This window comes from Mizuhopecten yessoensis, unplaced genomic scaffold, assembly GCF_002113885.1.
Source record: "Mizuhopecten yessoensis strain PY_sf001 unplaced genomic scaffold, ASM211388v2 scaffold1319, whole genome shotgun sequence".
Lineage (NCBI taxonomy): Eukaryota > Metazoa > Mollusca > Bivalvia > Pectinida > Pectinidae > Mizuhopecten > Mizuhopecten yessoensis.
The window spans coordinates 271,502-285,520 of record NW_018403987.1 but is presented as its reverse complement, the minus strand read 5'-3'; the positions used below and the strand labels follow the sequence as shown (position 1 = coordinate 285,520).

Below are 14,019 nucleotides of genomic sequence, written 5' to 3'. Positions count from 1 at the left end.
CACAAGTATTCCATGTTGTTGGGTCCTTTAGTGTTGTTTGTTGATGGGTATGTTACTGTGTTACAGCGTGCTGGTGACGGAGAAGGGAGGTCATGAGGCGTTGGACGATGGATCTATTCTTAGAAAGTGGAAGTGGCCAACCACTCAGATGAAAACTTTTACCCCAGTCACATTCCAGGTAGAGTCCTAATTCTATTACACATTACCCCAGTCACATTCCAGGTAGAGTCACATTACACATTACCCCAGTCACATTCCAGGTAGAGTCACATTACACATTACCCCAGTCACATTCCAGGTAGAGTCACATTACACATTACCCCAGTCACATTCCAGGTAGAGTCCTAATTCTATTACACATTATCCCAGTCACATTCCAGGTAGAGTCACATTACACATTCCCCCAGCCACATTCCAGGTAGAGTCACATTACACATTACCTCAGTCACATTCCAGGTAGAGTCACATTACACATTGCCCCAGTCACATTCCAGGTAGAGTCCTAATTCTATTACACATTATCCCAGTCACATTCCAGGTAGAGTCACATTACCCCAGTCACATTCCAGGTAGAGTCACACTACACATTACCCCAGTCACATTCCAGGTAGAGTCGCATTACGCATTACCCCAGTCACATTCCAGGTAGAGTCGCATTACGCATTACCCCAGTCACATTCCAGGTAGAGTCACATTACTAGAGTCACATTACACATTACCCCAGTCACATTACACATTACCCCAGTCACATTTCAGGTAGAGTCACATTACACATTACCCCAGTCACATTACACATTACCCCAATCACATTCCAGGTAGAGTCCTGATTCTATTACACATTACCCCAATCACATTCCAGGTAGAGTCACATTACACATTACGGACGATGGATCTATTCTTAGAAAGTGGAAGTGGCCAACCACTCAGATGAAAACTTTTACCCCAGTCACATTCCAGGTAGAGTCCTAATTCTATTACACATTATCCCAGTCACATTCCAGGTAGAGTCACATTACACATCACCCCAGTCACATTCCAGGTAGAGTCACATTACCCATTACCCTAGTCACATTCCAGGTAGAGTCACATTACACATTCCCCCAGCCACATTCCAGGTAGAGTCACATTACACATTACCTCAGTCACATTCCAGGTAGAGTCACATTACACATCACCCCAGTCACATTCCAGGTAGAGTCACATTACTCATTACCCCAGTCACATTCCAGGTAGAGTCACACTACACATTACCCCAGTCACATTCCAGGTAGAGTCAGATTACACATTACCCCAGTCACATTCCAGGTAGAAGCACATTACACATTACCCCAGTCACATTCCAGGTGGAGTCACATTACACATTACCCCAGTCACATTCCAAGTAGAGTCCTAATTCTATTACACATTATCCCAGTCACATTCCAGGTAGAGGCACATTACACATTACCCCAGTCACATTCCAGGTGGAGTCACATTACACATTACCCCAGTCACATTCCAAGTAGAGTCCTAATTCTATTACACATTATCCCAGTCACATTCCAGGTAGAGTCACATTACACATAACCCCAGTCACATTCCAGGTAGAGTCACATTACTAGAGTCACATTACACATTACCCCAGTCACATTACACATTACCCCAGTCACATTCCAAGTAGAGTCCTAATTCTATTACACATTATCCCAGTCACATGCCAGGTAGAGTCACATTACACATTACCCCAGTCACATTTCAGGTAGAGTCACATTACACATTACCCCAGTCACATTACACATTACCCCAGTCACATACCAGGTAGAGTCACATTACACATTACCCCAGTCACATTTCAGGTAGAGTCACATTACACATTACCCCAGTCACATTACACATTACCCCAGTCTCATTCCAGGTAGAGTCACATTACACATTTCCCCAGTCACATTCCAGGTAGAGTCCTAATTCTATTACACATTATCCCAGTCACATTCCAGGTAGAGTCACATTACACATAACCCCAGTCACATTCCAGGTAGAGTCACATTACCCATTACCCTAGTCACATTCCAGGTAGAGTCACATTACACATTCCCCCAGCCACATTCCAGGTAGAGTCACATTACACATTACCTCAGTCACATTCCAGGTAGAGTCACATTACACATCACCCCAGTCACATTCCAGGTAGAGTCACATTACTCATTACCCCAGTCACATTCCAGGTAGAGTCACATTACGCATTACCCCAGTCACATTCCAGGTAGAGTCACACTACACATTACCCCAGTCACATTCCAGGTAGAGTCCTGATTCTATTACACATTACCCCAGTCACATTCCAGGTAGAGTCCTGATTCTATTACACATTACCCCAGTCACATTCCAGGTAGAGTCCTGATTCTATTACACATTACCCCAGTCACATTCCAGGTAGAGTCCTGATTCTATTACACATTACCCCAGTCACATTCCAGGTAGAGTCCTGATTCTATTACACATTACCCCAGTCACATTCCAGGTAGAGTCCTGATTCTATTACACATTACCCCAGTCACATTCCAGGTAGAGTCCTGATTCTATTACACATTACCCCAGTCACATTCCAGGTAGAGTCCTGATTCTATTACACATTACCCCAGTCACATTCCAGGTAGAGTCCTGATTCTATTACACATTACCCCAGTCACATTCCAGGTAGAGTCCTGATTCTATTACACATTACCCCAGTCACATTCCAGGTAGAGTCCTGATTCTATTACACATTACCCCAGTCACATTCCAGGTAGAGTCCTGATTCTATTACACATTACCCCAGTCACATTCCAGGTAGAGTCCTGATTCTATTACACATTACCCCAGTCACATTCCAGGTAGAGTCCTGATTCTATTACACATTACCCCAGTCACATTCCAGGTAGAGTCCTGATTCTATTACACATCCAAGAGGTTCTGCTAGGAACTGAAAAAAATATCAGTGGTAGAGTATGTGCAATGTCAGTTATAAGCAACATCATTGTAAAAATAAATTAAAAAAGTGGGTGTTTTCTTCAAGTGTAATTGAACTGGTGATTGCTCCATTAACATTTTATATCTAGCTCTTGTTTCACAAATATTCCTAAATTAAGGAACTCCTCACAAATATTCCTAAATTAATGAACTCCTCACAAATATTCCTAAATTAAGGAACTCTTTAACTTCAATTTTATCATTGGATAATATTGCTGAAGTTAAAAAATTAAGATAAAGAAAATTCTTAAAAGAACATAGGTGTAACTGAGACCATGCATTGCCAATTTTTGTATAGCCTGATTAAAGCTCAACGGCATGTTAGCGCAAATCTTTTATCTTATATTTGATCAAATATGTTGAAATTCAGAGTAAAATTCACACGTTCAAGGAGCCAAAATGACTATCCAAGTTAGTACCATATAATCTCAAATGGCAAAAGTCGAAAATAGGAATCCTTTATTTTGATTAGTGCAGGCCACTATCTTTGTCTGGTTGGTAAAGCCCAATTTATAGCTTTAATAAATTAATTATTTAGACTAAATTTCACAATGCTATTTTTGAGATATATATCTAAAAATCTACAAATACCTTTGTATTTCTGATGTGTACATGAGTAACTGACTAAACGGTAAACCTGGTCATTTTGTTATCCTCAGATGAACCATTCCCTGCTGTTCAGGTGTTCAGGCCAACAGGTGATGTCCATGATATTTAACTGCACTAAGGAAGTAGCTCGATTCTCTCTAAGTGCTACACCAGGCGCTGTGGAGTCCAAACCAGGAGACGAAAACGTGAGAATTTTCACAGGAAATATATGGGTGGTTTGTCTTTTATTGTCAAATAGTCTTGGCACTTCCTCAAACAAGAAACACTTACATGTAATAACTTCAGCAGATTTAGTATATCAAATTTGTTTATGACTGATTTTATATGCAGTGAAAGCAATTTTGTTGACTTTGTGATTGCCTTGTTGACTATGTGATTACCTTGTTGACTATGTGATTACCTTGTTTACTATGTGATTACCTTGTTGACTATGTGCTTACCTTGTTGACCATGTGATTACCTTGTTGACTATGTGCTTACCTTGTTGACCATGTGATTCCCTTGTTGACTATGTGATTACCTTGTTGACTATGTGATTACCTTGTTGACTTTGTGATTACCTTGCCTTATTTCAGGAACAACTGCTGACTGCATCTTTCCCCTTTTCATCTCGAGCTGCCAAAGACTTGATGAGGTTGTTTGCACCAAAACCAAGTAGGAAAAATAAAAACCAAAAGAAGAAGGTAGGAAAGGATATATTTTGCGACTAAAAGAAATATTATTGGGACAATAACTGTGATCGCCAATGTGATCAGAGTTGTCTCCCCTTACTCAGATAGCAGATAGTCAGGAGCAAGGGTTGTTTTCATTTTGTTCTTCTATTCCACTGTTTGCAGGGTTCATCTTGGTATTAGTCAACGTCATTGGCAAACTTAAATGTTTCCATACCTTTTAATAAATAAAAGTGGCTTATAAAATTTAAGCCTTTAATAAACAACTTGAAAAACGTCTAGGTCTATTTTCATGGCCATGCAGAGAAAAAATAATAATGGCAAGTTTGTAGCTGGCTTATATCTCCTTCATTTCATTATTTCTGTATTTTGTTAATTTATTTTCTAACCTAAAGTTAAATCTGGTCATATGATCAACAAACTTTTATAAACCACATGTAGGGCCTTGCACCTTTATATTTTTATATCAAGACCCCCATAAAGCTAAGCAGGATCAATTTATAACTGTGCTTCAGACATAATTGTGTGTGCTTTCAGTCATATTTACTTGTAATTAATGAAGTTATTACAACTTGAAATATTGTTTGCATTTCCCAGCACCATGGCCGTAGTCATCACCCAGAAATCCAGAAACTACTTGAATTTTCATTACAATACGATGCTGAGAATGACAAGGATCTGGCCAAACTTCAGAGAAAGGCCAAGTAAGTAGGGAGTAGATTGACCTCAATGTCACATCTAGAATTGAGTTCTAAGGATAGATTGCTCCCCCTCCCCCCCCCCCCTCCACTATAATATGTAGAATTTACCCGGTTCTATGGACATATTGCCACCCCACCCCCCCTCCACTATAATATTTAGAATTTACCCGGTTCTATGGACATATTGCCACCCCACCCCCCCTCCCCTATAATATGTAGAATTTACCAGGTTCTATGGACATATTGCCACCCCCTCCCCCATCAACTATAATATGTAGAATTTACCAGGTTCTAAGGACAGATTGCCACCCCCATCCTCCACTATAATATGAAGAATTTATCAGGTTCTATGGACAGATTATCACCCCCACCCCCTACTATAATATGTAGAATTTACCAGGTTTTAAACATACAGAATTTACCAACTTTTATTTGTGTTTTTATCTCTAAATTATTCTTATCTGTATTTACCTGTAAATATTGTTTTGACAGGGGTTTGGTGGAGGAGTGGATGGAACACTACCGTTTGGCAGTTGGTCTCACTTCACCCTTCCTTAGCACCATGATTGAGTACCCAGAATACAGCACAAGAAAGAGGAACATCAAGTCTGCTCAGCTGGCAGATAACGGACAGCTGTCACGACGAGCTAACATGGAACTTGTCAGTCCAGTGCACAGCAGAGTACCATCGGCTCCCCTTGGTAAGTGTCACCAGTCCTGTATCTCCCCATCTCTTCAGCTGTTGTTTCTGGGACAACAATCTTTTTACTTTAATATCATTCTGTGTTTTAAACAGGATTATTTCTTTCTTCTCCCACTTCTCCGTATGTAAGTAACTTGTGTCCAATGTGGGATACGGGTATACTACATAGGTGCACTTAATGACCTATACTACACTTGTGTTATGATGTCATAGTCAGATGATGACATTTTTTTACGACTAGCAATTGAAAATGCGTCAAGCTAATGTTTGACTGACTGTGGCAATGTAACTGTGACACCACATACCAGCTTGCCCTGAACTCATTCACCCCAGAAAACACATCTGAACTCTTCCAATTCAATGGTTGGAAAAGTTCATTATTAAACTTCAGGGGTGAATAAGTTAAGGTACGGTCTTGCATGAATCTTTAAATTTGAGGTATCCCTTAACTGTATACCATCCTTTTTTCTGCTCTTTCCAAATATGGTCGTAGTTTGTGTAAACATTATCAAGAAAGGTTATTTCATTCAGTGTTGCATGTCCTGTTTTACTAAAACTTTGGATAAGAGGTGAGAGAAAAAGAGTCGGTCATCATGTACAATGTAGGTGTGTGAGATATGGATATTCTATCCTTAGGTGCAGAGTTTGGTGTCAGAAACTCAACTTGGCCTGGGTTCTAGGTAGGATATCCATATCCCACATACCTATAGATGATCGATTCCACTACTGTATAGCGCTTATTTTTTTGCGGTGGATTTAATTTCTCTATATTCGCGCTTTGACGAATATCGGCGAATTCTAAACACCAGCGAAATTATTGAAAAATGTTAACCACTTTTAAGGACCCTATTCCAACATGTTGAAAATACTTATAATCCAAAGCTGTTATGCAAGCTTAAATGAACTGAAATCAGATTGTCACCAGACAACTGGGCAGTCCATGTAAAAACAACACTTACATGAAAGTGGCCTCAACATATTTATGTGTACACAGTAGGTGATTAATTGATTACAGTTTACTCCTACAAAGGTTCTTACACATTTGATTTTCTTTCGAGTGAAGTCACTGGCGGATGACAATGCTCGAGATCACTGTTTTCAAATGGTTTACATGTATTTCGAGGTTTAATCCTTAAATAATGACACTCAAAATATTTAGCACGACACATGGGATTTGAGCGAAATTTAACCCCCGCGAATATGTACTGAATACGAAACTGCGAAATATTGACCCCGCAAATTTAAAGTGCTATACCGTTGTATCTTAAAATTTATAAAACGAATAATTACAAAAATGAAGCTGAAATCAGTGAAGTGGCAGTGATTTTTATGTTGTAACACAGTGAAAGCAAGAAGTAGATCAGCCAAGAGCCTAGTTGATGAATTTGAGGTGATGGAGTCTCGAAAGAAGAGTGCAGCTCCATCTAACGTGAAGTTTGAGGATGATACCACAGATGCTGGCGGTGATGTCTCCCCAACGGCTATCGCTATGTTTGAAAGACTAGCACAGTATGTATATTAACTTTCAATATATACTCATAATACATTCAATTATGGGTTTTTTCTTAATGAAGATTTTTTTCCATAGGAAAGCATGAGGAAATTTCCCTTTACTCCAGTATTGTTTTCCTTTGGAAAGTTTTCGGTTAAGTTTTTTTTCCCTTTGAGGAACATTTGTGAAACTTGGGACTTCTAAGTTAACTGTTTTCAACTCTTGAACTCATTTTAATCAGACTAGTAATTCCACATCTGGCATAACAATTAGTTAATCACATTATGTGGTTGTACATACAACAGTTTTGTTTCTACTCTAGATTGTGAGTAATGTACCAAAGCAGAAAACAAATATTTTACAGTAAAACTTTGTTATTCTTCCCATTTTTGTCCACCAAAATATTAGCATTATAAAGGAAGTTTGGCAATACATAAACAGACACATACATAGAGGATATTTAATGGTTTTTTCTTGTGAATATCGTGTATTTCATGAATATGGCAGAATGCCAATATTTTTCACAATGGCATGGCGGGAGTGAAAATTTATTAATATATTCTGCCATTCCTGCATTCAAAACAGTTGGGGATATAAAAGTGAAATCTTTGATGCCATATTCTATTGAAGTCATTCTTGACAACAAGGCTGCACACCATCTAAGATTGGCTACTTACCACAACTCTACCATTTTCTGCTATTATTTTATAAGCCTTACTTACATAAAAGTTATAAAGCATATAAGTATATCTATACCTTAGTATATGTGGCATAGATGTACCATAGCAGCCACTTCTTCTATTGTTGCTTCATCTTTAACAAAACAAAGAATGTGTGGCTTTAAGTTAAGTGAATAGAAAGTGTAAAAAATTTGGATTTATTAGGTTGCCTTACAAGCGTGAGCTGTAGGGAATTTCCCTTTAGCTCAGCGGTAGAGCATCGGGCTAGAGAGCCAAGGGTTGCGGGTTCGAACCCCAGCGACGGCACTATCTTTATCACTATTCCTTGTCCTTTTACAAAAGTACCATTTTGATTGGTCAATTTCAAATGGGATATTTTGACAATGAAAATTTCATTTTTAATACCTATCACAGTGTGAAAAACAGCATTTTTATCAAATTAATAGAATTCAATATTTCTCTGGCAAAAATGTAATAAAAAGGTAAAGGCAGCCTTGAAATACAAATGTATGTTGGTTGTAAGCGAGGTGGAAAATAAAACAAGAGGTATTATATCAAGGTTTTCTATGTATGCATATATAATTTCAGTTCTGCGGGTAAACATTCATCACGAGGTATACGGACTCCTGTATCCAGTGCACCTTTGTCCCGCCAATACACAATTGCAACCACCAATCCTAATGCTGAGCTGCTGTCGATGATGAAGAGTCCATGTCCTGTGGCTATTCGCCAGGCTATGCTTGGATTGGAGCGACCCTTGTGTCGTTGTAGTCGTCACATCATACCACAGATTATGGACCTTGAGTATGACACCTTCATCCAGACGGAGGTGCCAGACACTCAGATCGTAGTCATTGAGGTGATCTCCTCTATGTAAGTTTTGACCTGTTACAAGTTTATATGTATTTTACATACAGCTTCAAATGTCATCATGCAAGTAAAAAACTTCAAATCGGCATTGCAATTGCTAACCAAATTGACTACTTTTCTCAAGTTGGTCTGCAGCATGTGTTTTTATTAAATGGAGAATCTTTATAATTGTTCAGTGAATTTTGTATGCAGACTTTGTTATGGTAAAAGTAAAACATGATCCCTTTTGGAGGTAAAAATACTTACACATAACTATATTGTATTCTTTTTATTTAATTATTAAATCAATTTTGAAATGTGTGTTGGAAGCCATTTATATGTAAATGTTGTACCTTAATTGAAAGTCATACAATATATTGTTATTGTGTTATTGTGAACACTTGTCAATCACAGATTTCCCTACTCCACTGCGGCAGAGAAGATGGTAGAAGAGATCTATACGAGTTGTAATAGGAACCGTACCAAGCCCTGTGTTCAATGTCGAGGAGACATGTTCAGGCTCCTACAGTATGACATCACGACTGCTGCTGAGGGATCTGACCACACCCAGCCTCTCCTTCTAACCCGACACAACGTGGTCCCTGGCATGTTTCTAGTATGTAAAACCCAGCCTCTCTTTCTAACATCGACAACATGGTCCCAAGCATGTTTCTTATAACACACAGCCTTGCTTCCAAACACCATGTTTCTAGTATGTAAAACCCAGCCTCTCTTTCTAACAACGACAACTTTGTCCCTAGTATGTTTCTTATAACACCCAGACTTGCTCCAAACCCAACACTATTTGGTCCCTAGCATGTTTCTTATAACACCCAGCCTTGTTCCAAAATGCCATACAACTTGGTCCCTGGCATGTTTCTTATAACATCCAGCCTTGCTCCAAACCCAACAGCATTTGGTCCCTAGCATGTTTCTTGTAACACCCAGCCTTGCTCCAAAATGCCACACAACTTGGTCCCTAGCATATTTCTTATAACACTCAGCCTTGCTCCAAAATGCCACACAACTTGGTCCCTGGCATGTTTCTTATAACACCCAGCCTTGTTCCAAAATGCCACCCAACTTGGTCCCTGCCATGTTTCTTATCACACCCAGCCTTGCTCCAAAATCCCACACAACTTGGTCCCTAGCGTATTTCTTATAACACTCAGCCTGGCTTCAAAATGCCACGCAACTTGGTCCCTGGCATGCTTCTTATAACGCCTTGTTCCAAAATGCCATACAACTTGGTCCCTGGCATGTTTCTTATAACGCCTTGTTCCAAAATGCCACACAACTTAGTCCCGGGCATGTTTCTTATAACATCCAGCCTTGCCTCCAAATTGCCACACAACTTGGGCCCTGGCATGTTTCTTATAACATCCAGCCTTGCTCCAAATTGCCACACAACTTAGTCCCTGGCATGTTTCTTATAACATCTAGCCTTGCTCCAAAATGCCACACAACTTGGTCCCTAGCATGTTTCTTATAACACCCAGCCTTGCTCCAAATTGCCACACAACTTGGTCCCTAGCATGTTTCTTATAACAGCCAGCCTTGCTCCAAACTGCCACACAACTTGGTCCCTGGCATGTTTCTTATAACACCCAGCCTTGCCTCCAAACCCAACACCATTTGATCCCTAGCATATTCTTATAACACCCAGCCTTGCTCCAAACCCAACACAACTTGGTTCCTAGCATATTTCTTATAACACCCAGCCTTGCTATAAAATGCCACACAACTTGGTCCCTGGCATGTTTCTTATAACATCCAGCCTTGCCTCCAAATTGCCACACAACTTGGTCCCTGGCATGTTTCTGGGAAGTCAAACCGAGTTGTTCTTCTTAATCTGACACAACTTGGTCCCTGGCCTGTTTCTTATAAGATATGTCCAGCCTCTCCTACTCATCGAACACAACATACAATATGTTTATTGTACAGCTTTAATATGTTATTTTTTTTATGTTACAGATGTACCTCAATGGAAAGCTTCTTTTCTGTGATCATATTTTCAATGGTTATGGAAATGCGAGAAAAGACTTCAGGAAACAGATTATGAAGTCAAGGGTTCAAGCAATGCAAGGTTATTCTCTGCCAAGGGATTTCAGATTCAGGTACATTTGAATATACACCAGTGCTTGCATGATTATTTTATATTATATATTAACTTGTTTATTTGATTTTTAACGCAAGGGACTTGTTTCAAAATCGTAATAAAGTGTTAACCATAGGACAGATTATTAAAATTATGTACATTTTAAACGAAAACGTGTATCAATTAAAGAATAGTTGATGTGATACATTTTAAATATCAGAATATTAAATATTACAAAACAAGTTCAGATAAGCCTTCCCTGAATACTTTGGATTATTTCTTTTTTATTTTATTTTCAATTTTGTTTATGAATTCACGTTAAACATTGATCATGAACTTAAGTATAGTGCAAACATTTATTCATGCATAACATTAAACATTCATACTGAGTAATATGCAAATTAGCACCCTTGATTTTTATTTTTTTTAGAAGGCAAATTATGCCTAATCTACAGTAGTCTGTGTACTTTATATGGTTATTTATCCGACAACTCTCTGCTTGCTGTTGTAGTCCAACTCGGGGTCGTAGTGGGATGCGTTCAGCGTGGGGTGGAGAAATAGGTGGAACAGGCGTTGACAAGTTTGGTCACCCCGGGACTGGGACATCGTTGGACAGTGCACTGGTGCCAATCAAACGACCAGGCTCTTCGTCTGCAGACAGTGGCAAGGACATGCTAGACCAAGTCAAGTGAGTACATATATACCAGTAACTACCTCCCGACTCCGGGGGTCTGTAGGGTTCAGCAAGGAGGCAAATTCATGGTCGGGGGATAGAAATTACATTTTTGATATTCTGAGGAGTTTGGATATATAGGAGTTAAGTTTTACTTTTTAATGACATGGGTCTTAGCATCCTCGATACTCCAGGGATTATGCTCACTTACGCTCTCTGCACCCCTGGAATATGTCATAGCAAAATTGAAGGCACAAAGACAACTGTTTGATTGGTCTCGGGTTGAAAAAAACTGACCAATCGCTAGGCTGATACCTGTCCTTTGAAGATTACAAAGGAGCGACACCCGACTTCAAAGTCAGTCAATTTTAACCGTTATGTGACCATGAGATTCTTTCCATGTACATCAATGGATCAAACTAAACTTCTTGTTTCACACTGAGCCTTCAATATTGCCATGACATATTTCAGGGATGCAGAGAGTGAAAGTGAGCGTATCTCCTAGAGTGTGGAGGATGGGTTCTAAGGAAGTAAACAAGTTGGTAGTTTTATAGCAAGATAGGTTCTAAAGGGGTCAAGAAAAGTTCATAGTTTTATGACAAGATAAAGTTCTGATGGAGTTGGCAAAAAAGTAAACTCATAATAATGTAAAATTGGCAAAAGTGCTAGGAAGGGGACCAGTTTATTTTGTATAACTACAATGTAGTTGCTAGAGGGTTCATAAGGGGTAAGTTTCTCATACAGCAGTGTGTTAAGAGGGTTCAAAAGGGGTAAGTTCCTCATATAGAAGTGTGATTAGAGGGTTCAAAAGGGGTATGTTCCTCATATAGAAGTGTGATTAGAGGGTTCAAAAGGGGTATGTTCCTCATACAGAAGTGTGATTAGAGGGTTCAAAAGGAGTAAGTTTCTCATACAGCAGTGTGATAAGAGGGTTCATAAGGGGTAAGTTCCTCATACAGCAGTGTGATTAGAGGGTTCATAAGGGGTAAGTGTCTCATACAGCAGTGTGATAAGAGGGTTCATAAAGGGTAAGTGTCTCATACAGCAGTGTGAGTGTGATAAGAGGGTTCATAAGGGGTAAGTTCCTCATATAAAAGTGTGATTAGAGGGTTCATAAGGGGTAAGTGTCTCATACAGCAGTGTGATAAGAGGGTTCATAAGGAGTAGGTTTGTCCAGTAAAACTAATGGCTACAATAGGAAGGACTGGGTCCAGTATAACTAATGGCTACTACAATAGGAAGGACTGGGTCCAGTATAACCAATGGCTACAATAGGAATGACTGGGTGGGTCTAGTATAACTAATGGCTACAATAGGAATGACTGGGTCCTGTATAACTAATGGCTACAATAGGAATGACAGGGTATAACTAATGGCTACTACAATAGGAAGGACTGGGTATAACTAATGGCTACAATAGGAAGGACTGGGTCCAGTATCACTAATGGCTACAATAGGAAGGATTGGGTCCAGTATAACTAATGGCTACAATAGGAAGGAGTGGGTCCAGTATCATTAATGGCTACAATAGGAAGGATTGTGTCCAGTATAACTAATGGCTACAATAGGAAGGAGTGGGTCCAGTATCATTAATGGCTACAATAGGAAGGATTGTGTCCAGTATAACTAATGGCTACAATAGGAAGGACTGGGTCCAGTATAAGTAATGGCTACAATAGGTAGGACTGGGTCCAGTATAACTAATGGCTACAAAAGGAAGGACTGGGTCCAGTATAACTAATCGCTACAATAGGAAGGACTGGGTCCAGTAAAACTAATGGCTACAATAGGAAGGACTGGGTCCAGTATAACTAATGGCTACAATAGGAAGGACTGGGTCCAGTATAACTAATGGCTACTACAATAGGAAGGACTGGGTCCAGTATAACCAATGGCTACAATAGGAATGACTGGGTCTAGTATAACTAATGGCTACAATAGGAATGACTGGGTCCAGTATAACTTATGGCTACAATAGGAATGACTGGGTATAACTAATGGCTACTACAATAGGAAGGACTGGGTATAACTAATGGCTACAATAGGGGGGACTGGGTCCAGTATCACTAATGGCTACAATAGGAAGGATTGGGTCCAGTATAACTAATGGCTACAATAGGAAGGACTGAATCCAGTATAACTAATGGCTACAATAGGAAGGACTGAATCCAGTATAACTAATGGCTACAATAGGAAGGATTGGGTCCAGTATAACTAATGGCTAAAATAGGAATGACTGGGTCTAGTATAACTAATGGCTACAATAGGAAGGCCTGGGTCCAGTATAACTAAGCTACTCCACTGTGTGTTGTGTTAGTGTTATATGTGGTGGGTAAATAGCATGTGACAAACTCTGTTACTTAATGTGAAGTGTTAAGGTGTTTGGAGTCCAATTTACCTGTAATAAGCTCACATAATTTACCTGTAATAAGCCAGGATAATTTACCTGTAATAAGCCCACATTTTACCTTTAATAACGACACGGAGCCTAGTCCTTGGAAAATTAGCTAATTACGGTACAAGTTTAGTGTTTCTGCATGTTACCATAGATACCT

General features: G+C 39.4%; 1 protein-coding gene across 8 annotated transcripts in view; it reads left to right on the top strand.

Moving 5' to 3' along the window:
• Nucleotides 1-14,019, top strand: part of LOC110459911 — a 44,598-nt gene that overhangs the window by 18,131 nt on the left and 12,448 nt on the right. For all 8 annotated transcript variants that reach the window (XM_021512467.1, XM_021512456.1, XM_021512431.1 and 5 more), the window contains 11 exons: nt 67-148; nt 928-957; nt 3,648-3,782; nt 4,173-4,280; nt 4,866-4,972; nt 5,462-5,670; nt 7,016-7,181; nt 8,433-8,717; nt 9,108-9,309; nt 10,668-10,810; nt 11,303-11,479. In XM_021512467.1, coding sequence (XP_021368142.1) covers nt 67-148; nt 928-957; nt 3,648-3,782; nt 4,173-4,280; nt 4,866-4,972; nt 5,462-5,670; nt 7,016-7,181; nt 8,433-8,717; nt 9,108-9,309; nt 10,668-10,810; nt 11,303-11,479 — 1,644 coding nt within the window. The remainder of the gene's footprint in view (nt 1-66; nt 149-927; nt 958-3,647; nt 3,783-4,172; nt 4,281-4,865; nt 4,973-5,461; nt 5,671-7,015; nt 7,182-8,432; nt 8,718-9,107; nt 9,310-10,667; nt 10,811-11,302; nt 11,480-14,019) is intronic.